This window comes from Prinia subflava, chromosome 5 (assembly GCF_021018805.1).
Source record: "Prinia subflava isolate CZ2003 ecotype Zambia chromosome 5, Cam_Psub_1.2, whole genome shotgun sequence".
Taxonomy (NCBI): Eukaryota; Metazoa; Chordata; class Aves; order Passeriformes; family Cisticolidae; genus Prinia; species Prinia subflava.
In genome coordinates this window covers 20,156,441-20,181,617 of record NC_086251.1, presented here as the reverse complement: position 1 = coordinate 20,181,617, position 25,177 = coordinate 20,156,441, and the positions used below count along the sequence as shown (strand labels likewise).

At 41.0% G+C, this 25,177-nt stretch overlaps 1 protein-coding gene across 4 annotated transcripts in view; it reads right to left on the bottom strand.

The window, feature by feature from the left end:
* Positions 1–25,177, bottom strand: part of LDLRAD3 (low density lipoprotein receptor class A domain containing 3) — a 106,541-nt gene that overhangs the window by 33,515 nt on the left and 47,849 nt on the right. For all 4 annotated transcript variants that reach the window (XM_063398323.1, XM_063398324.1, XM_063398325.1 and 1 more), the window contains exons 3-4: positions 20,531–20,656; positions 18,025–18,159 (exon numbers count right to left, since the gene is read on the bottom strand). In XM_063398323.1, coding sequence (XP_063254393.1) covers positions 18,025–18,159; positions 20,531–20,656 — 261 coding nt within the window. The remainder of the gene's footprint in view (positions 1–18,024; positions 18,160–20,530; positions 20,657–25,177) is intronic.

Here is a 25,177-nt window from a genome sequence, read left to right as displayed (position 1 = left end):
CCCTGACAGTGAGACAGCACTTGGGGTGTTACAAACCTGTGATGGCTCACTGCTTCAGAATGAAGCCTTATCTTCATCCCTATCTGGCTGCAAATGTCAGGACAACAAAAAATGCAACTGATTTACCTTGCTGCTGTGAGGATGAAGAGCAGTGTTCAAACCAGACTGTGCTGTAAAGACATTGCAGAGGTTACACTGAGTAATTATCAAGTTACTGCTTTTCACTCTAAGATTAAAATCACAAGGAAGTGATCAGATTTCATATTTAAAAAAACTGAGCCTCACCTCTAGCTACATATACAGTTTATTAAATATTGTGCATCAATCAAACTACAAATCTAAGTAGTGCTAAGAAGATGCATTCTCCATGTTCTCAGTGTAACAGTCCTGCAGAGGAAAGTTCTTTACCAAACATAAAACTCTCTATTTAACAGGTGAAATTCACTTCCATCCTGCACAGCAATCCCAACTTCATCCATTGCAAGCTTCAAAGTCAGAATTCATGGACTGACAACCTTTTAAGGTTAAAGATACGTTAACTAAGTTGCCTTGAAGTATGATCTTAAACCATCTGCCTATTGAGCCCTCTTCTCCACCGTGAAAAGCTAGAAGGAATTTTTCACAGAAGGATGGGACAATTTGTGAATGCTATTTCCAATAGCATTTGACAGCACTCACAAAAAGTAATTTTGGCATCATGTATCACACATTGTAGCTTCACAGAAGAACACTATTCTCCTAGTGTAAATAAATCCTCCCATGCACATCACCTGTCCCTACCAGCTCCTGCCTCTACATAACTACCACCCACAACTAGGCTCTAATCAGCCTTCTAATTCTACATTTTTGGTAGGTGAACTACCTGATGTGGGAACTCCTAGAGCTGCCCTTTATCTAGGAAAGTTCCAAGCAGTAGGATGTTTCATGGGATGCTCTCATTCCCCTCATGTTGGATAAGACATACAATAAATAACAAACACATCAGGTCTCCAGATGTAACAGAAATAAGGCTTTGCCAAACATCACTCCCCTGACAAACACTTCCTGTATTGTACTAGAAAAAATTAGGGACCTAACACTATTTTGTTTTTTTTTTTTTTTTACCAAATAGCCAGAAGTTTTTCTTCTATGTATTTTCATACAGCCTCATGACACACCCCTTTTTTTAAAGAAAACCAGCAACTATGCAGCATTAAGCCCACCAAGCCTTAATGCCATGCAGGACACTCTCATTTGGCAAACACCACCATCACACTGTTAGATTTGTTTGGTTTATATTGTCAGAATGATTTAAACTTGTAAAGATTAGGTATAAATCAAAGCAACATGACTCTTTTTCAAAGGAAAAGATAGTCCTATCCAGCTTTTGTGGATGCATCTCATGCAGCTCTATAGACAGACTGATTCTCCTGGCAACTGCACAAGTTAACAAAACCACATTTACATAATAAGATTGTGAAATAAACTCCTGGAAACCAAGAATCTCAAAGTTAACAGTCAGCTCTTTGTCAGTGTTAATGATGTGCATACTTGTGTGCATGTGAGTGGGCAACAGTCATCTGCAAAATGAAAACACTGCATTAGCATTAGATTTTGAATTTTCTGTGTCTTGCTTGGGTTGCAGATTTAATTACTTTTTAATACAGGCTTCTTGTCCATTTTCTGAAAAGGGAAATAAATGAGGGTTGTGAAAAATGAAATGCATCTACAGAATGTTATTGCTTTAGCCAAGTGATTATTTCAGACTGTTTTAATGTTTTGAAAGCTTTGTCTCAAGTAATCAAACACTACTTTAAGGAGGCTGTTCATGGTATTTATGAATGCAATTGCTACAGCAATTTCTTCTCAAGCTATTAGCTCATTGGGTCTCATGAGTCAAACACAGGATTAGGCTAAATGAGTTTCCTGAGATGCCTGTGACAGTGCAAGACAGGAAGAAAAGGAATCAAAAAGCTACTGCCAACAGTAGAAATAGGAATTCAGCAAGTTAAATGATCACTTTTATCAGGAAGACTGCCACACCACCATGTTAAAAGATTCACAATTCAAGGCTTTGTCTCAGATGAAAGCACAAGATCCTCACTGAAATACAGTCCTGTATTTAAAGTGATTTGCAATTTATTGGCATTTTTCACAGTACCCAGATTACAACTTCCCTTAGTCTGTGCCCCATCACCCTCAATGCAATTCCTCTGGAAAGTGAAAAAAAAAAACCAGAAGTGCCACTAGTGCGGGACCAAGTGTTCATAGAGAGCAAAGCAGTTCTGTGCAAGCTCTAAGGACTCCCACTTTGCCTTCTGAACTTCTGTGAACATGTCTCTTCTGAGCAAGCCCTTGTAATGAATTTAGCTACTGGTAGTTTGCAAGCAAAAGCTGACAGTAGGATGTACCTAACAAAAGACAAACTGAAAAACCTGAGCTTTGGAAGCCCATTTAGAAGCCTTTTAAACATGCAGTGGTAAGTTGTAAGAAATGATGGTGAGTCTGTAGAGTGGGAAATTCTCCTGTAGGAATGAGAACTACACCAACACTAAGGGCTCCTCCTGCAGTGACAGCTGTACCTCAGTGAACCAAACCTGTGCTTCATTTAAAGCCCACTTGGGTAGAACATAAGTGGCATCGTAATTCATAACAGTAAATGCTTTTAAATGACAACAGACAGGAGTTTTGTCCTTGCAAAGAATGAACCTTCACAACCTTGGTTAAGCAAGTGAAACTAGGGAAAGCAGCAGCTTTCTCCAGGGCTGACAGAACAGATGGCTGAGGTGCACCATGAAATCAAGAGGGAAAAGAGAGGTTGATAATCTCTTCTGAAAATGCTCCCACTCACGCTTTAGTGCCAGAGAACAGACTTCTCCCTCTCCTTTCCTACATTCATAGTGGTAAAGGACCTCGTCTTCCACTTACATCTATTTTTGCACCTTTCCCACTACTACTTCTCCACCAACAGAACGAAAGCCACATCAGCCAAACAGCAGCAGTACCCCACACCATTTATCACCAGAGGTGGGAAACTGCCCAGGGGAAGGGTGACACCAAACTGCCAAGCCCACAAGGCCCAGCAGAAAAACCTAGAGTTTCTCATGTCACTAAGAGACACTGTACAACAGTCAGCATCCCCTTCGGACTCACCAGAAAATGCCAAATAAGCTGGTGTGGGAGACACCAGAGAATTTTCCCCAGTTAGAGAGAGGAGAGTGCCCTCAGAATAACCATAACAAGCAATAACCCTCCTTTTTGTGTTTTGCACTGGGTAATGTACTCCCTCATTTCAGCACAACACCCCTGTCCCAGCAATAGAAGACCACTGAACATCTACCTGCCCTTCCAGACACTCTGCCTGATGGGCAAAGAAAAGGATTTTCACTAGCAGTGGTGAGACAGGCACTAATACTGCACTGCCAGAGAATTAATGCAAGATGGAGCAAGGAATGACAGGAGAACAGATTTTAACAAGCAGCAGCAACAACTGGAAATTTGAAGAGATACTGGTGGGCTGGAAGAAATAAAAGGTAGGACTCATAGACTTCACTATTAAGGCCAAAGTGATCTCTCTTTCTACCTCCCTGAATTCCTCCCTCTGATAGTTTCTATTATTTTCTTCCTCTTCTCCTTCTACTCTCCCATGGAAGGTCTCCTAACCAGATCTGTTTTCTGGATGTTTCATGCAATACCAAATGTAAACTATGTAGGGCAGAAGTAAGGTTTAGAAACTGAGATCCAGCAAAAACATAAATAGGTAATAAATTCAGCTGGATTGACGATGGATTCATGTGATTTACCAGTCACTGACTCTGAACATCAACTTCAGTCACTTCCATCCATGAGAGAGAGAGAAATTAGTGCCAAGAAAAATGAAAGAGAATCCTTGTTTGACCATTGTTTTGAGTTCCAGAGATCAAAAAAGCCCAAACAGTATAATTAAGTCATAACATCTGTATCCCTCCTGCATGCCTCTGAAATGAAGCACCTATGCAAACACGTAAGACTTGCAGGGAAAAAAAACAAAACTCAGATAGAATGCAGAGGACAGAATGAGATCAGGCCAGGCTGAACCATGTACAAAACGTCAACAGAAAGGTGGATGCTTGAAGATGAAGCCACAGGGCAGCAACTTAATAACTTCCCAACGACAGAATGGGCCTAAATGCAACTGATTTAATCACTGGAAAAGTAACAAGCTAAAAGACAAGCTCAGCGCTACATGATCCTACCTCTGGACAATGAGAATCTTCTTTCAAGAGTTATTTAGCAAGACTCAGCAAGAACTGCTCCACAAGACCTTAATAAAAAAATGCAGCTGGGATGGAGTGTTCATTAAAAGCAGGAAGTACATTTAATGTACAGCTCACAGAAAGAGTGGAAGCAGCCCAGTGTAGGGCAAACCTCTTCAGGAAATCAAAGATTTAGAGAGTTTGTTCTGGATGCAAAAGACAAAGGAAAGGTAAAAGTTAGGAGTCATTCTGCACTGCTGCAATGCAGGTTTGCAGAGGCCCTGAAACCACATAGGCTATGTAACACTTGAATTTTCCTTGGCTTTAGAGCAGAAGTGAAGTTAGAACAGGAAAACCTGTGGAAGCTGCAGTTAAAATAATCCCCCAGAAACAGTAATTAAATCCTCCCAGCCTGAGGCCTTGAAACTTAGACTGAACAAAGCATAGCAGAGTGGTACAGGCCAGAGCAAACTGAATTGTCAAGATATGGTGATCCTTTTCGAAGCCTCTAACAAGGAAGTAAGTGGAAATAAGGACTCTGTGATATCTGCTCCAGTCAGCATTCTTTCAAGCAGGGAGAGGCCTTGCTTGTATTAAGTTATCTTTGGTGCTTCATTATTTATGTCCTTTAAAGAAAACCCACATCGACGTTATATAAAAGGGTGAACTTTTCAAATTTGCCTAAGAGTACAGAACCTACTAGAAGTTGACCTTACTTGTGCATCTAAGCGTATGTTTTGGAAAAAAATCCACTTCATAATTTTGTGCTTTCTTGTTGAGACAGAGCTATAGCACACATGAAAGACACGTTCCTTTCTCTATGTGAAAAGGGCAGAGGTGTGTAGCACCCTCTTCTTTTCTTTGGCTTTCTCACTGCATAGTAAAAATAGAAGGGAAAAGAGTATGGAAAAGAAAAGAAAGAAAAAGGAAAAAGCCAATGAAGCCTGTCCTAACTATCAGGAGAAGAGACAGAATATGATGTGATTGCAATTCCAGAGGCCATAAGAGTAAAGTAATGGTTTTGGAGAGGCAGTCCTGCAGCCCCTGGAAAGGAACAAATTGAAGAAGGCTGATTAGTTTTTTTCCCTCCCCTATCTCTCACAAATGAAAAACTTGGGGAAGAACACAGCAGAGAACTCCACCCTGTTACACATGACAAAAACTTGTGGTTGAAAAAAGCCAGGAGAGATTCTTCTCTGAAGCATCAATCACAGAGCTCACAGCACTAGACAACTGCTGGCAGCAGCCTGCACTCAACCCAGCTGCAAAGGCTTCCTCCCCCTCCTCCCTTTTAATATATGAGCAGGCAACAGTTCCTGCTCTGCACCCCAGCCTCTGCAAAGCCACGTTTGCTGCTGTGTCCTGCACATGGCTGGGGTTGGCCAAAGGCTTGCCCCCAACTAACACTCCAGAAGAGGACTATTAATCCAGTTCTTGTGGAAACTGCCTCCTCCAGCAGATGTTTCATGCAGTAACTTCTTTCATGACACTCCCCTCACCACCTCCTTCCACTGCACGAGCTTGGTTCCGGTGTCCAATGGAAGGTACTGCAGCCAACAAACACACCTCATGTCAAAAGCATCAGGACACTGCCCCCACCTAGCAAACCACAGGCAGGGAACTGCTAGCAGCATCAGAGAAACTCGTGACATATGTTATAAATCATGGCCATAAAATATAAGCAGTACAAATAATATGGTAAAAAAAGGCAGAAAGGAAATTCCTGCTCTAACAGCTATAGCACAACCAGAGCAGAAACTGACTCCTTTTCTCACCTGATTGTGAACTCAGACATCACCAAATTTACATTCAATCTCTGCTGAAAGAAACACATGACTGCTGTGACTACTGCCAGCTGGCAATGTTCTTGTAGAAGGCCACTATCTGGCAATTGCATTGGAGAGAAAAGATGTGGTCCAGAGATGGAACTGAAAGGAACATATACCCAGTCCTCTCAGGGAGATGCGTGATTCCTCTTGCCTGTGGGTTTTGAGGGTTTTCTTTTTTTTGTTTATGTTTTAAGCCTAGATGATCTCCTGCCCCTACAAGGTGATACTAAAATAGGAGAACAATGATCGTGTAGGAGATTTACCTGAACAGGGCAACAAAACTTTGTGATGTTTTAACTCGAGGTGGTAGTGTGAAGTCTGGATATGGCTTAGTGCAGAGTTCCCCTGGTCTGACTCATCCAGAAAAGCCAAAAACAAACACATGACAAAAGAGCAAGATGCAAAATCTGAAGACAGAAAAAAACCAAAGCAAACAAACAGAAACAAAGTGAGGAAAAACCCCTGATGCCTTCTAGGAAAGCAGGCAATTAAAAAAAAAAAAAAGGGGGTAGGGGAGGAAGCAGCACCAAATTTGACTTGATTTCTTTACTTGAAGAGTTTTTCTAATAATAGAAAGCAGAGAATATGGTGAGGGTGAAATGATGAATGAGAGAACAGAGAAACAGGAAAAACAGGTTCAGTATGTTTCTTCTACTCTGTATTTACACCAGACTTTCTGGAAATATTGACTGTATTGCTGATGTACAGGTAAGAAAGACAGAAACCAAAAGCACTGCGGTACCTTGCTGGGAAATTCATTATTCAAAGGTTAACTCATTGCACAGAGTTTTTCCATGTGCTTGGTTTCCACCTCAGACAGGTCATACAGCTTGCAGAGGCATCTGCTGGGATCTGTCTCCAAAATGTGGGCTCACAACACCACGTCTGCACGTTTCCTCAGGCACTTCCAGCCAGGCTCCTCCACATCCAGAGTCTTGAATTACATCCACCTTGGCCAGGAAGGCACTCCCTGAATATTTTCTTGCAATTATCAGTCATGGCTAGAATCTGATCTCATATGGCTGCCAACTAACCATCAGCTGGGATTTACATATCAAGAGGTGCAAAAGGTAGTCTGGAAAACAAAGGAGAGGCCAGCAGTGGCTTCTACAAACACTCAGTGTTTCAACTACACTTGGGCTGTGAACTCAATGAAAAAAGCAAGAATTTGGGCTCAGGATTGTAAACCTTGGCAGCTAATGCATCACAAAACTGATCATGTGTGCATATCAACAGCAGGTTGCTACCACCTCAGTCTTAATTATATGAGCTGCCTCCCACACAATAGCAATTGACAAAACCATGGCCACCTGACCCTTTCCTAAAATGCAATTAAAAACAAAAATAGTAAGAGCATGGTTTAAGCCTCTACCTGTGATGTGCAGCTGCTATTTGCACAGTAAGTTCTGCTCACTGCCACCAGGCCTCATCTTTGGTCACAACAGCTGCTTCCATCCTCTCATTGCTGCTGTAGCCCCCCTGCTGTCTGAGCCCACCTCTGAAGAACCTCTCTATAGCACCTGTCCCCAACACACCTATTCCAATCTGATCAGACAAATTCAGCTTTAACAGCAAGTAAAAACAACAAAGAAAATCAACCTGCCATTTGCTCAGTTTTGAATGGAACATATCGTCTTCTCATCCCCCTTTTTGTGGTTGATTAGAGTTGACCAGTTTCTAAGCAAGGATACAACTTCCCTCACAGAATTGCATTGCTGAAGTCACATACTTACTGTTTTGTAATTCTAGAGTATGAAAAAAGAGAATTAAGTTTGATGGTCACTTACTGTAAGGACCCATACAATATTCCCATACAGTATTCCCATAACTATGGGGAACTTTCTTACAAGAAGAAACTTGTAAGAACTTTCTTACAAGTATAAGCACAAGATACCTTGCAGACCTTCTATTTTAATTGCACATAACGTTCCCTTTCCCTCCAACTAACTCCAAACCACATCCTCACAAACCAGTCAGCCAGGCTCTAGCCAGCATGGACTTGACAGATGACTAACAGAACAGTTCAAATTCAAGTTTTAGTTCAGAAAACCTCTGAGGTCTAGAACTTGTGCTGCAACACAGTCCTTAGTCTTCTGTTCTCTATGGTTCTTAGAGAACTATAAGCACTATTTGCCAGGGAAAAAACACCTCAAAAAGTCTAAAAGTGTTTTCCTGACTGCCATCACTAAATCAAGGTTGGTATTTTGCTCGCTATTCAGCATGAAGGAGGCAAAGGGAAATGACAATCTACAAAAAAACACCTGAACAAATGGAACAAGTTAGTTCTTAATTCCCACAGGTTTTAGTGCAGTGTAACACATTTCCTAACCTCTTAAGAAAAACACCAGATCCTCAAAATCATTTCCACTTAAGAACTTGATAATCATTGCATTTACTGGAGTGCAATAATGCTGTTAGAATAAATGAAGCTTTGAAGCCTCAGAGGATGTACTTCAGCACCAATGACCAGACCCCACAGTGACCGCTGGTGCACCACAGGTGACCGACAATATTCAGAAATGATTAATCATATTTATTTTCTTCAAATGACTTACTAATCTTTTACACACCTTTCAAAAGTTAAAAGTTTAGTATTTTTCCCATGCAAAACAGAAATGAGGCACACAACCCAAACTGCCCAAGGTTATGTACCATACCTGTGGCAGTGAGCATCAGACGGCTGCAGCTGCTGCCACCTCTGTGCTCAGGACATATGAACAGACATTCCCAAGTGTCCCTGCCTTCAACCTTGTTAATGGAAACACTATTTAATCATAGAGCATACACATCAACAGGAGTTCTGAACCCAATGCTTCCCACTCAGCAGGTTGTGACCTCCCTTAATAGCCCACACTTGTTCTGGCATCTTAACTGAACTTCAACAGAGATGCTAAAAGCATTTTATGGCACCATAACCTTCACACTCCTCCCCCTGCTCATTCTCCAGGTTTCACTGTTTACACAGTCTCTATACTACAAATAAACAGAAAATTAATTATTCAGCTTCTAATTCACATTGCATGTTGATGTTTATGTAATTGAAAACCATATAATTACTTTATGTTTTAACATCCCTCATTAATATGGATTTTTTAACACAATGCTTTACAGCAAATTAGCACCAAAAATCTGGTAATGTGTGATGGGAGCATGAGTTACTTCAGCAGCTCAGGGAACAGCATGGAGACTAAATACTGGTGTGATGTCTCCCATCACTGCACAATTTTCAGCACACAGATAAAAATCCACTGCAGCTCCCAGCTTTGCTAGGAAGCCTGATCACAGTCTGGGACACAAGTTTTAATGCAAGAACAGCAAAGAAGGAAAATCTAGAATTCAACAGCCTCATTCTTCACACATTTACAGGTACTGAAATGCTTGGCTGAGGATGAATCTCAGCTTAATCTAATGCCTGGCAAGAAACTTCCTTTTTCATGATAATCCACTTATTAAGTTTCATTTGCTAGTTTTAGATCAGGCAGTATGAAATACCTTTCCCTGGAACCCCAGCTGGCAACTCGCTTGGGCTTTAAAGTCATCCTCAGGCAATTTGTGCTTCACAGTGAATACAACTTAAGTGTGATCTACAATAAAGAAACAAAGGCCTTTAGCTTCAGCTGAGTGAAGTAAATGTTTCCACTGACCTGGCTGGGACCAGCATTCAGAAGGAGTGGGCATGAAGATCAGCAAGGTCTGGTAGATACACTTTGACACTAATACCACCTCAGTGATTTGGTATCCCCCACAATTCAGTTTTCCATACCTTTATTTGTCCTACAGGATGACATAAAATCCTATTTTCTGTAAGGCAGAATAAAACTGTAGCTATGTTAGCACAGTGAAGTGAAACCACTTAGAGAAAAACAAGAATTACCCTAAATAAGGATTTCCCAAAGTAATAGACACAAACTGCCAAGGCCTGTTGAGGTCCTGCACTCATGGGATCACCTACATTTCTGGGGTGATGTCCTGCCTGCTCCACCTGCTCTCCTTCCTATGAACCAAGTGCATTGTAGCAACACAGATTCTAGCTAAAGGGACGTTTGGCTGACTTGGAGTCACTGCACTTATTCTTGTCAGTAAAACTTCTCAGCAGAGCTTGGTAACCCTGCTCTAGGGGACTGTCTACACTGAAAGCACACTGCTTTAGGTCAGTCACATAACTGGCTATGTACTAAACTGCTCATAATCTGAATGGAGACCCTTTTACACCTGGCCATGTTGGCTCTGCTTGTGGCTTTAGCTTTCTGTAAGAGCACACACAAAAGCTTTGACAGAGCTCACATGCCACAAATTATTCCCAGATATAACTAATGTTATAAAAAAAGATACAGATTTTAACCACATGCAAAACTAGTTACAGCTGGGGACAGAGTTGCAGCCTGACATTTTAGGAGCCCCATCTTCCAACTTTACTGTTGGCAGCTGCAGGTGGAAAAAATCAAACCGAAATAAAAAACCCTACCCCGAAGTCTGACACTCAAGTAGCTGAGATCTGTTTTTCCCCCCCACACACAGGTGTATGCAACAAAACTGGTCCTCTTCCCAATGCCACTGCTGCACAAAAAATGCAGTCCAGCTCCTAAAAAGAAAGGGACAGTGGTGCTCCCTAGCCAAGTCCAGTGCTAACTGCTGAATGCAGCCACCTTCCTCAATAATTCATCTTGGGAAATCATTTCTAACCAATGGTTACAGACATGACAATGCCAGACCAAGATTAACAAAGGCACTGAAGCATAAATTAACCTCACACTTTTTGCTGATCTGGTTAAATGCACACAGGTCTCAAAGCTAGATTTAGGCTAAAGCATTAACTTACCTGAGATTAATGTCAATTATCAGACTAAACAGCAAGGTTTAGCTAAAAGTGCAGGGTTGATGGGGCCAGACCTGGTGGGAGAGCCATGCAGACCAGATCCCAGCTGAGCTAGAAAGTAGAATTACAGGTTGGGGCAGGCCAGTCTGATGAATGAGGGTTAGAACTGAAACAAAAGACATAGCCAAGCTAACTCCCACTCTGCTAGCAAGTGTCTCTTCAGTACTTACCCCAAGAAACGTTTGTTGATGCTCTTCCATGGCACATTTTTGCTATGACAACTCCTATTTTCCAACAAAAACCAGACTGTCCCTGTACTGAAACTGCACTAACAGAAGGCTTCATTTTATATTTAAACGCTATAATCATTTTCTACAGTAACTGTAGAAAATGCACTTGGTCACTTTACCTAGAACTGATTTTGTTTCACAGCAAGTCAAAGATTAACATCTGTGCCTTTTATTTGGATTCCCTCCAGTGACTAGCAAAAAGATTTGGGTCTGGCACCTACAGTCCAGCAACAGGAGCCTTTTGCACAATTAAATTACACTGACACAAATGAAAAGTTAATGCAATTCAGCAGCCAGGGCATGGCATGACATGTCAATACATACAATGTATTTCAAACACCAACTTGATGTTGCAAACTTGTGGGAAAATGTATTTCAGAGGAATTTATTTATTTTTACTAATGAGAGCACAAGAGATAATTTAATGAGCCTCAAGATCAATGGGGAAAAAGAATGTCTTTTATTTCACACTTGTCTTCCTCAAGTGTAACATTTTACAATCTGTTTTTGAAGTTTTGAAGCACAGGCAATGAAACTGGATATCCATGTCATCACCTCTTTCTGGAAGTTTTAATTAGACATAAATGCCACAAAGTGAAGGTAAGAATATCTGGACACAAGCATTCAGAGCTCACATTTCATCTCTGCACAGGTGAGAAGAGCCCGTGCCTTTTCAGGCTCAGTTCCCAGCTCTTCTCATCAGCCACTTGATGAAAGAAAAGTATCCCCGCACCTCCTGTTTTTGTAAGTAGCCTGAGAACTGCAATTTCAGTTCCAGCAACAACAACCAACCAACCAAAATTGAAAATCATGGTGTTACAATAGAAGTGCAATGAGGCACTCCAGTGAGACCAGCACTTCCATGATGGGAGTGAGCTGTGCCTTGAGGGATCCTGAAGTACATCTGTCTACAGAACATACTTAACACAAGCTGGAGGCACAATGGTAGTTCTCTCTCCTTACTACCTTCAAGTAATTGAAGGTAGTAAGACCTTCAATTGACCTTGACCTTTCAGGTCAAGATGATTGTTGCCAGATCCTATTTTTCTTCCCTATTATCCCTGATAAAGCTGTTGCTAAACATGGTAACTGCCAGTGACATTCCATCCAAGATCTGACCTAGATGATAAAACTGATTTTCACAGCAGTCAAGTCATCTGCTGGTAACTCTGAGCTTGAAGATATCAAAGGTGAGGAGAGCAGGAGAGTAGGTGAAGAGTCTGGACACCTCCCAGATGCAGAAACACCTTTTAAAGTAAGTTTGTTGTTCATCTGAAGACTTGAAGCCATTGTTTGTCTACTGCCACACTACGGTTCAACAGAACATCTGCCCTCCAAACAGGGGCAGCATAACATTTTAGCAGCATGTCTTTTATTATTCTGCCCAAATGACAGGCCTGTAAAAGCAACATGCTAGTCTACAAGGAGACTATTCTTCAGCTACAGTCCTCAGCTACACTGCGAGTTCTGCAACAAAATCTTGTCATACTCACAAGCTCAGGGAGCTGAGAGACAGCAACTCAGATCCACTTGTACCAGCTGTCTGGACCTCTCCCCGAGATCCCCACATCTATTTCAAACTGCTTTAATTCCAAAGCGACCATGCACAACGAAGTAAGAGTTCCTCTCTTGGTCCCACTCAGAAGATACCATGTTTCTGAATGAGTCTGGGCTCATCTACAGTAATGCCTGGGTTACTATCAGCTGTTCTTGCCAAGTGATCAACAATCCATTTTAAAAATGATGGCCTGCCTTGGGAGGCAGCACAGACCACAGAGTCCAATTAACACAGAGATGAACTAATCAGTCACCTGAAAGGTCAGTACCAACTACAGGAACACCTGCCTCCTGTAGCTCACCTTACCTGTAAGTCCCCATGCAGATGGATCCATTTTTTTTCTTGACAAGAACCCTCTCAAATAAATAATCTTTTGAGGGGAAAAAAGGGAAGAAGAGGAAGCATAGATTCAGGGAATGGAGGAACATAGGAAAGAAAAAAATCACAGCTAACAAAACCATTTCCATCTAGCAATTATTACAAAATAAGGATATTAGAGAGCTAAACATGGTCAGGCAAAGCCTTCACTTAATAAAACATTCAGTGACATTTTATCTGTATCCTTCCTTATGTTTCTGCTTCTATTCAGTTTGCCTCTGAGTATTAAATTCCTGCTACAGGCTGAATCCGGGCTAACATTATGCACAATAATTGCAAGCTGAGCTTCAGTTTACAGACTGGGACAATAATGAGTCAGAGAGACTCAATAAAATCCTGTATACAGACAGATCAGACTACAAAGCCTTGGGATGTTTAAGTGATACCACAGCATTTGGGAATTTCAGAATTTCAATTTACCACGTGCAAAGGCTGGTTACAAGCTCCGTACAGAGTGGGACATTCTGGGAGCTATTTATGTTTCATAGATTAGGTTCTGTGGTATTTCACTGAAATTTAGAGTACATCTATTCCACTTAGCTGTTAGTTCTAAAACACACTTTGCACTGCAACTCAATCATGCAAACATTACCAATGGCCTTGGTGCTTACCTCTACAGCAGCCCATTTCCAGCTTTGCCAATAACTCAATCCACAGAAATTATCATTAAAGAATTCATATTATCACATAAAAATTCATTTTACGAAGTCAACATTTTGAATGATTTTCCTCTTATTCGACCCAAGGTCAGATTTTTTATTTTTACTATGCAAGTTTTGTATAAGCAATTTCTAAATGCCCCAAAGAAAAGAACAGAGACTTCTAAAGCTGTGTATGCTTCTAAATCTGTTTTAGAATATCAGGGTATATAAAAATCCTAATGCAAATTCAATGAAAAGATATGCAAAAAATAAAAAAAGGAGGTATCCACATGGACAGCAGTGGACATTACCAAATACACAGGACAAGAATTAACTTCTGAACACTTGCAAAACATTTGGTTTATAACCTGATCATAATGGTACTGTTTACAAACAACTGCAGAGCTAGAATTTCAGGAATATTACTGAAGTCAAGAGCCTCTCTTTACAGCAGCAGACAGAGTGAATACAGACTAGAAGCAATAAAACTCCCTTTCCTAGGCAACGGGGTTAAAGCTAGTAAAGGTATTTAGCAACTTAAAGGAAAGAAAAGAAGGGCCATGAAAGAAAAACAGGTTTGAATTACACTACCCAGTATGCTTTTGTTACATAGATGGAGGAAAATAAGCACTGTGAGGACACATTTAGATTAAAAAAACCCCAAACCAATTAAGAGAAGAAATTAAACACAGTCCCAGAGCTGAACAAATTTACATGGTTGTTGGAAGATACTGAGGAGGAGTAATTCTTTTCCAATTGAGTGGATGCCTGTCACAGAGCAGGAAATCCCCCCAGCAACAGAGAGGCCTGAGGAGTACATCCAGAGTAGATGCTATGAATGATTAAGATTAACACTGTCAGCTAAACAGAGACATAGGAGAAAAGGGTGTGTGGGAGAGGAACTTTCTTCTCAGCTGAGATGAATTAATCACAGAACAGGAGCAGAAATTTCTAATCACTGCTGGTGTCGTTCAACCTGGAGTAACACCCTAGAAAGAACAACTCTGAAGTTATTCATATATTTGACTGGTGTGGATAATCCAAGCATTTATATCCTCCATCAAATCCCAAGACTCAAGCACATACTTTGATGAATACATCACATTCCAGATTAAGGGAAATATTTTGTAATGCTACTTCACTGCTGGAAAACTGAGATGACCAAAATATAGCTGGGGTGGGAAATTGCTCTGAAGTTTATCATGGCAGTGACAAGAACTACAGATAACTTCTATGAGGAATTCAAGAAGAAGTCTTTGACTTGCTGCTAGATTGGCAGCAAGTCAAAGACCTGACACTTTCCTCATGACATACAAATCTTTCTAAAATACACAACACACAGTTACGAGTGGTAAGGAGAAGGGAGGGCAGCAATGTCCTCCAAAATTTGATCTTCGTCTCATTTTCACAACTAAATCATGGGGCCCTCCCTCCTCTCAAATGAATCTGCTCTTATTTGTGACTAAAATTAATCTTTATAAATGCACATCTTCAGGTTCATCTCAATTTGCAGCACGCTAGCAAAGCTGTTACTCATCGAGGATGGCACATTTTGAAGTGTTCCATGTCAAAGTTGGGTCAATAATGTTTTTCAGTAGGGGGACCATTCCTGTTTTCCTAGTCTGTAGAGCAACCCTTCTTGACTGAAAAGATCCTTATGCATGGAGGAGTATCTGACACAAAGCAAACTGATATGCTGCTGGAGCTTTGCAGTAAAGACAGCAGGATAAAGGAGGCCTTTGAAGTTCATGGAAGAGCAGGAAGAGGTGATAATTTAAAAAGCTTGTCAGTATACCCAAGAGCAGAAGGAGAGCAAAGTATCAATTAATAATTCACACTTCTATTTCCCATGTTATCATAGTATCTCAAAACAGTTTGCAAACATTGATTAAGTCTAATGACATGCCCCTGAAGCAGACAAGCACAGCTGAAGCTATATTCCCTACCAGCCAGGATGGCACTCTGGGAGCACTTCCTTTAGCTGATCTATGCCCTCTCTTTCCCATCTGTTAAATGGTGATAACGACACTATCATACAGTGGTTCAGAAGCTTAGTGACTTCTAAATCAACACATTTACAGATAGAAAAAAGCACAGTCTCATATGTCAGAGTATACTCAATTACACTGAACTGTAACAGCCAGTGGGAAGAAAACCCTCTATCTTCATTTTATAACACCCTACAGATTTGCCTTGGTCCATCCCCGAGTACCCAGAGCACTTGAGTTCTAGTGAGTGACCAGGATTCCACTGCGTTAACACGAATACATTGTAATTACAGTAATTAGATCTGCTGTAGAAAGAATTGTGAGAAATTAAAGACTGTCCACAGTAGCATCTAATTCCTAATTAACACAAAGCAGTTAGTGTGTTTGCAAGCCAGGACAGACACACCCATAGCTGCAAGCTCCAGGGGGAATCATTTATATTCAGATGGGAAGTTGAACACATCACGCTGTTTTAATCCTGGCTTTGAAAGACAGGTACCCATGCATTGTCCACTTACAGAGGGTAAAACGACCATTCAGAGAGGCTCTGAGCTGCCCAAGGGAAAAGCCAATTACACAGGCTCCCCACAACCAGCATTTCACTTTGGGAACTCCTCATTCCCAACTCCATACTAGGACTTTTTTTTTTTTTTTTTAAATTGGCACGCAAGTATAGCTGTTCTTGTCCTAATGGAGAGAGCTCCTTGTTCCTTGTTCGGGTCTCTTTCACACACGTAATCAGAATTACTTTGCTTATCCTCTTACTAATCTAACATTTCCAGAAGGACCAAATAAGAAGACAAAGTAACAGCTTCATGAAATACAGCTCTTTTCTTGTCTTGAGCCTGACAGTTCCAAAAGCAGATTGTCATGACAACAAACAACCTGGAGGCAATCCAGCCAATTAATCTGCAGAGGAAGCAGTCATCCCAGCCTAGGAGAACAGCACTGCTGCTTTAAGCTCCAGAAACAAAAAGAAAGAGAGAAAGCAAAAGAAACCTTACCACCCACATTAATCTGATTAGGCTGCCTTAGAGCTGTAGTGAAGCACAGTCCAGCCCTGGGCACGCGCTAGGCCCTCGGCAGCCCTTTCGTCTGGCTCCCGGCAGAGAGCAGGGGCAGGCCAGACCCTCTCCAAGCTCTGATCTGAGCACAGCTCTGTTCCCAGGCTGTGAGGCAGCTCAGCACGCACGAGAGTTACCAAGATGACCCCTCCAACCTTTACATGGAGCCAAGGAAAGAGCTCAGAGGTTAGGCAGAGGTGTGACACAGAAGAGACTGTCACACACCACTGCTATAAACCCTTCTGTTTTGTTAGCATTGCTGTTGTGTGTTTTTCCTCCTCCTCTGTGAGTTGTCAAGAATATTTATCAGCATCTTAAGCTCAGGATTATTTTACTTTCCACAAAGGATTAATTAATCAGTGCAGGTAGATAGTAAAGTAATTCTCCTTCAATTTCACTAATTACATCTTCCTTCATATGCTGCTTTATCTCTCTTCATCTGTCCCACTTTCTATAGACTGAAGCACACCACATCTCCCTGAAAATATCCACCACCTCCTGTATTTTTTCATCTCTGGTTTCTCGGTAGTAATTCAGACCTTAAAACGTTCAGCAGCAGATGTCCAATATACACTGTTTGCTAACCTCAAGTCATTCATACATACTTGATGTTTTATAAAATATTGTGGTATTAAGTTACAGAAAACAAAACTGAGAAGCACTACCTGTGGACTTATATAATAGGTTAGAAAGAATAAAAATGGCACTGTGTTTTGAGATTCTCCCAAGACTCAATACACAACAATTTTCAAATAAAAATTTTCTTCCCTGTCTTCAGGGGAAGGGTAGGAATAAATGCTTTCACTGTAGAATTGTCCTGCAGTTAAACATGTCTTTCATAAGGCAACTGAGCAATGAAGATCTATATAGCTTTAAGCATATACAAGATTTACTCATCTAGTAAACAGACAGATCTACTTCCAACTCAGGTTTTACTATCAATCCCCTCGGGTCCAATCCATCTCACAGAAGTACTAAATGGATTCCTAGCAACTTCAGTGAACACTGGATCACAGATTACAAGCACTTCCTACAAAAGTGTGTTTTTACTAACCCGAAAAAGATATCACTCTTCTGAGCACTAAGAATGCAATCTATGCATGTGCACACTCTCTACACATTTCAGTCTCACTATCTGCAGTGCTAGCCAACACAGAGCAAGCCAATAGAAGCATATTTTCTGCCAAGCCTGTTCTGTGTTGAGTTGGTGTAGTATTGCAGAAGAGAACAAAACCCCTGTGCCTACCTTGAGGGCTTTCGCAGCTTTCTTCATCGCTGTTGTCCTGGCAGTTATTTTGACTGTCGCACACAAAGCTTTTATCAATGCAAAGACCATTTTTACAGTGGAATCGGGCAGTAGAGCAAAGCAAGGGATTTGCTGCTGCAAAAAGAGAAAGCAAAACCTTTCATGAGGAATTCTCTTGCCCAGGCATTTAAATAGCTGATAAGCATCAACCACAGGTCACAACTCAACAGCTGGTCAACTTGCTGGGTATGTGGGAGTAACTTGGCAATCAAACCAGCCCTGGCTCTCTAACTAGGGAGAGCTGAAACTTCTAATTTATGCAAGATTCATTACAATTAGCAGAGATTTAGCCCACCCACAGTTGTGATAAGCCTTCTGTTCATTTCCATGAGAGCTCAGTCATGATCACTGTTCCACATTTGCTCACACTGAAGACATATGGAAGGTAGAACTGCCTACCATAAACACTGCCTGTTGATTCCCACTCTGAGAATACTCAGTTTAGCTGAAGTTTCATACTATAAGACAACAATTCTGACTGAGAACTGCCAGGCAGTGGTTTACTTAAGTCTGATTCTCTTCCCCCATTCTCCTCACTATTTTGAATTGATACAACTGCAATGTTGAAATCTCTCAGCCTCTCACTGAATTTCTACTCCTTTTTAAGAAGCAATGTTTGTATCCTTCATATATGTCATATAGAACCATATCCTTCAACACAGTCATCACTTAGCTGAGATATGCATAATTTAGCTGTTTTTAATCTACTCATAAATCAATCTATGTCCTTTAATACTTTTTGACACTTTTCTCTGAACTCCAAACTGTTTTGGGTAATGGGGTGACTGAAACAGAATGCAACTTTCCAACTGAAAATCTTAAAAAGGCTGCTTAGATGCCCCGTGTGCTTCAAACCACTTCTCTGCCACAATAACAAATTACAGTTTCCAAATACTGACTTCCATTTTTTTTCTTTAAAATAAAAGCTACATTAAAGTTTTTAAAAAATAAATAAATCAATAAAACTTTAAAGTCTGACCTGCATTTAACCTGCAGGATAAATAGCAACCACTCCAAATTTCTCCAGCTCCCCAAGAGATTGTTTAGCAAAAACGTGCTAAAACTCCTTTTGTTTGAAACTGCTGCAAACTTGGACATTGATTTTTCAGGTCACCTTAGAACCTACATGGCTGTTCCTCTTCATAAGAAGTAACTAGACATTTAGACATGCTACAAAACACCAAGTGCCTCACTGCCATAGAATAATGGGGAGGTCAGTAGCACGTTATCATCAGCTGTAAGGTCCCATTGGAGCTACACACTACAAGCTCACGGGAAATTGTGTCATTCTTAGTGAACTCTATAAGCTGGTGCACCTTCAGTTGAGACCTGCCATTTGTCAGCCACCACCTTAAGGATATTCAAAGCAGTTTTGTCAAAACTTATTTTTAGTCCACTTGTTCAGCGTAACCCAGAATCATTTCCTTAGCCTTCAATGCTTCTCTGGCTTCACTTTCTCCACGGAAGTGCTGACTCCCAGCCACGGTCCTCACAGACTCTCCAGGACAACAAAAGATGGCACCTTAAGAGAGGTTCATGTTGTGGGGGAAAGCACACCAAACACCAACAAGAAAGGCAAGTCCTCCATGAAACAGACAGTGATAGATCACTCTAAAGATTGCCCCTTTTGTTATCTTTGAAAGCTGCTGTCTGTTGTCCTCCTCCTGACCTTTAAAAGTCATTGAAAACAAAACCTCAGCATGTGTCTGACAGGAGAATGAGCAAGTATTTTGCTGCAAGCTTTCACCTAGAGACCCATGCTTTTACCAGCTCTTGATAGTAACAACAGAGCTGCTGGATTCAACATAACTTTTCCCTACTGCTATGACATATCCCTGCTAGACTTACAGATACAAATGGATCTGTGCAGCCACACGCAGAGGGTTTAGCCCAAAACAAGCAGTACTTCAAATCATCTCTCTGCTACAATTTCCCTGCTGCTGTGCATTGGCAGGCATGTCTGGCTTCAAGAACCTGCCTCTCCTTCCAAGAACCTGTTTCACTAAATATGCCATTATTTGCTTTTTTGTTGTTTAAGAACATGTATAAGCAGAGAAACCCAGATGTGCTGATGACCAAATACATCATATTCTTCAATGACAAGAAACAGGCAAATAAAAATGGAACCATTTGAATTAAATTTAATATTTGTCCAAATTGAGTTACATTTGAACAGAGAGAACATGTTCAAAGCAAACATGCAGCTTAAAACTCATTTCAGGGGCTTGAAGTATCATACAGCCATTATATACAAGACTGAGATGGACCTCAAAAAAAAAAAAGGCAGACTCATTTTCACAAAGTGAAAAGCCAAGGATCATCTGGGTCCTAAATGACAGAATATTTGATTCAGAAACTGAAGGCTACCGAGCGTTTCCTTTCTAAGCAGCATCAATTAGTTGCAACAAGCAGCAGTGCCCTCACTTGCACGCAGGCTCCCACTTACTGCAGTTCTCCTCATCGCTGCCGTCGGGACAGTCCTCGAAGCCGTTGCAGCGGAAGCGGCCGATGATGCAGTGGATCCCACTGGCGCAGGGGAAGAACGTGGCACCACACTTGGATTTGGCTTTTGCTGGGAGACAGAAGAGCAGAGGTCAGGGAAACAACTTACAAAGGCTAGCGATCCTGTAGCAGTACAGTTAAGGGTGCTCTATGCAGTGCTGTTGGCACTGATGTTAGATGCCTTCCAAGCAAATTAGTGTCTTTGTGAGACACACAAGAGACCCTCACTAAAATATTTTTCAGGCTGCAAACTCAAATAACACTGCCTTTATTCAACATGGTTTATATAAAACTGGGTGCAAAAGGACCACTGTGCAAAAGGACCACTGTATCTCCTGCTGCATAGCACAGCTGTTCATAAAATATTAAATACTAACAATAGCATAAAAATTTGTTTAACACATGATCACAGAATTTCATTATGATCTCAAGTACTACACATTTTTTACTTTACTGCACAGCAGCTTCTCATAGCAAGTGAACACTGCCCTCAGCCATAGTAATGCAGATGGTTCCACCATGATGCTCAAGGCAAGCACCTCTTAAGTCCTGTGGTATCACCAACCTAGAACAAAAAAAAAACCTCCCAACAGAGAAAGCAATTTTTCATAACAAATGGTTACATTTTTGCCTTTTCTAATTTTCTCATGACTTGATGGACCACATCAGTGGACACTGAAGTTTTCAGACAGTCTACTCTAAAGTAAAGACACTCTCTGCAGGAAGAGTATGCTGGCAACTGCAGGAAGGTGTGTACGGTGCAGTGTGGAAACACCACTGATAGGAGAAGACCAGGAAAGAAGCCAGATTCAGAGCTTGCTGGCACTTCAAGCAAATGTTTCCTACTCCTACACCAAATCTACCAAATCTAAGATGTGCTTACAACTCACAGGTTTTGAAATGTGACAGATTTGGCATCATAGCAAGAGGCAAGTTTTTCAATGTGGCCCAATGGCACATCAATACAGCAATCTGCACAGTTTTACAAAGCCAGGACAAGGTCAGGAACTATCAGAGTACAGACAAAAAAAAGTATCTCTAATAGCGATAAACAGCATTCATTTGGAAGGAATCTGAAGGAATCCTCTCTTCCAGGATTACCTACTGAGTACAGCTGTAGCAAAGCCTTCTTCCATCACTCAACAGAGTAAATTCTTTTAAACCACAACTACAGTAATTCTCATATACTTTACTGTCCTCCAAAATCAAATTCCTGCAGCTCCTCTCTTACATGTTTTTCTTCATTTTATTAGTAGTTTTCAATTAGAATTATGAAGTATAAAATAAGATGTATCACTAAATTTCATATATTCAACAACTACTTTTTCTGAAGAGTATCCAAGGTCCACTTGGGGAAAAGAAAGTGAACCATTACTTTGCAGAAAAAGATGATAAATTACCCTGAAGTAGCCGCTGTGCTTCACACCTCTGGCAATAGAAAACCATCAGCAGAGACATTTGAGCCTCTGCAATTCTTCAAAGAGCAGCTTCTTTGTTAGAGTTCTGAAACAGACTGATCTCAGCTAAATAATTCAGTAACCACAAGGTGTGAGGCACCATCATACTCCCAGTGTTTAAACAAAGGCAGCAAAATAACCTCAGCAACAGATTCAGTGTCATCAAAGCAAGCAGTCTGTATTAATGCACTAACAAGCCAGCCAAGATGCTCCTGGAATAGAGTGGTAACAGCACACGTATGTGAAGAGGTGCCCAATGTTTCATATGTTGTGCTTTTGTTGTTGTTTTCCTGTCTATAAAAGCTAACATCTTTCAGAAACTATACATTGAACATTCCCCAAAAGCTTCCAGACAACTTATTTTTGAGATGTATTTTGAGCCAGCACAGTTCCAGAGGGGACAAAAGGAAGAAATTCCAAGAGTTTCAAGAAGGAGAAGAAATAATAACAGAGGGAAGCAACTGTGCTTTTGCCTCAGTTAACATTTACTGGATCCCATTTCTCCAAGCAGGTTTACTTTGGTCACTTGGGGTCTCAATTCCGAGGCTATCAACTTTCCAGCAGATCATACTCGATGATGCTCTTTGGCCTCTCAGAAAATCTTGGAAATTAAGGCTTCAAAATTATTTACTTCTAACATTTCTAGCATGGATCATTCTCACACTCTTGTAGCCTATTCTTCCTGACAGATTTCAGACTGTGAAGCATCAAAACCAGAGCTTCTGGCCCTCTGAAGAGGTCAGGTGGCTGCACGTTCCCAAGCAGAGTGAACGTGCGGCCAGAAGTGGCGGTGAGCACTGCAAGAGCCCCGTTCCAGGTATGACAGGCACAGGTCACAACATCCTGGTCTGCTCTGGCCACAAGGGGTATAAAGCACATCTGGGACATCCCCTCAGGCTACCACAGTAAAGTTATAAGTAATATTTAAAGTTTGGCCACACCTGGAAGAAAGCCATGCTGGAATGACCAGGAACAAAGTCAAGTTTCTGGAAAATGAACTCTTTCTTCTGTATAAAGCATACAGATATTCCACCAAAAAGAGGGAGAAACCATTCAGGACAATTACCTAATGTAAGTATTACTTAGATAGTTATATAATGTTTAGTTAAACATTTTTATTCCCAGACATTTTTTCATCTTCTCCTCCTCCTTCAGAGACAGAAGCCAGAGAACAAGAAAATTCTGTTTTAAAATAATTGTTCATAAAAAAACACATACTAGTAACCGCAGACCAAAAACAAACAAGGAACTAAACACTTTCAAATTATCTCTAAGTTTCCCTTTCCTATAGTCCACTGACGTTGTTTTTTTTTAACTGGAGGGAAGGAAAAAATAACAAACAAAACCCAAATGCAATTCTCTATATTTGCAACAGACATGATAAATAAACCAATCCAAATTCAAATTTATACTTATGTTAGAGACCCTAGGAATATAAGAGCACTTTAACCACCTTGGTGATTCACTAGTCACTCAGCTCCTTACTAGACACAAGTCTTGCTCCCAAACAGAACTTAGTTTTCCAAGTTCCAGTTCCAGACACAAAATGCATTTTTCATATGCTGTACACAAATGCAGGAAAAATGACAAACCAGTAAACGCTTAGTCCAAGTCATGTCCCCTGACTCTGGAGAACTCCACTGAGGAATTTCAGCTTTATTTTCCATTTGGCATCCTTCCTACCCCCTGGCATAGTTTTCCCAAGGTTTTCAAGTGAGTGTTTTTTGGTCACTGCTCATGAAGTTCCTATGGCAAGGACAATCATTTCTTCCAGAGCAGAAACCTACCTACCTTCTGCAGGATCTCTGGAAATACCCTAAACATGAAGGGCTATTGTTTTCTTCAGGTCTTTGGCACCCTAACAAGTAACAGATACTGATATCAGGATCATGACAGCCTATAGCACATTCAAGTCACATGCTGCACTATCCCAGCATTCCTCTGCAATTCCAACTCCCATTACATGATTGTTACAAAAAGAGTTTTCTTCTCCTTCGTTCATCATTATGTCTTCTATTGCACAGATTTCAAGTTTCCAGGCAGATCTGTATGTGAGAAGCTTCATGTTTCTCTAACAGCAGCTATCTATTTGGCTATTTCGGTGATTTCAGCCTCAATAAGCTTTCAAGGACAGCACTGTCTTTGCAATCTATATTCTTCTCTGCTACGCTTGGTTGAAACAGGCTCAGGGTAATCAAGAATTACAGGGATATCAGGAAATGACAGAGGAGAAGTGAAAAAGGACACAGGCACATGTGGATTATTTGACCTTATTTAGCCAAGGTATTACAACCAGCTAAAGGAAAGGGAAGGAGGAAGTTGGTTATTTCTAAAGGAAAAGACCAAGTCCCCCTAAACCCGTGTTTCCAGAAGGGAAGAGACAAGAGAGACCACACACTGGACAGGAAGGGGTGAAATACAGCAAGAAACCACGGTGCAACTTAAAAAACTGTGGCTAAAGAAAGGCTACTTAAATACAGATCCTGCCTGGATTCAATATAGCAAGTACAAAAAACACCCCCAAAAACTTCCATTCAACCACTTTGTGAGCCTATGGCAGAAAGTATCAATTCACTCCAGTTCCACCCTTCATTTGTTACCTACTCATGCCAGAAGTGACCCAGGACTGGAAGATTAATCTGAATCTGTATTTACATTACACAAAAGGGAATTGCCATGGTATTTATAAAGAGATGTCAGGGAACTACCGTGAACTTGAGGAGCCCCCCTGTGACTCCATTACCCATGGGAAGAAATTGCTCTTCACTAAAATATTCTTTTCATCTCTTAAAGTTCAAACATGAAGCAAATGGTGAAGATGGTGGCTGAGAGCTGCTGGCCACAGTACAAGTTTACCAAATGTTCCCTGCAGGTTGCTTTGCTTAAGTTTAAAAAAACTATTTTGGCAGTTGTATGTGCGAGTGCGTGAAGTCGCTCCTTATGCTACACAGAACCTAATCCTCCCACCCTCTTCTTTCAAAGCTCAAAAAAAAATACTAACTTCCCATCAGGACCAGTAGTACACTCCACTGAGGATGTGACAGTTTGCAGGCACAGCTCTAAAGCAGCAACAGAAAAACATTTTGCTATCTTTAGGATCCCAAGTGTAAAACTGTGCTATTTTTAAAAAAGTG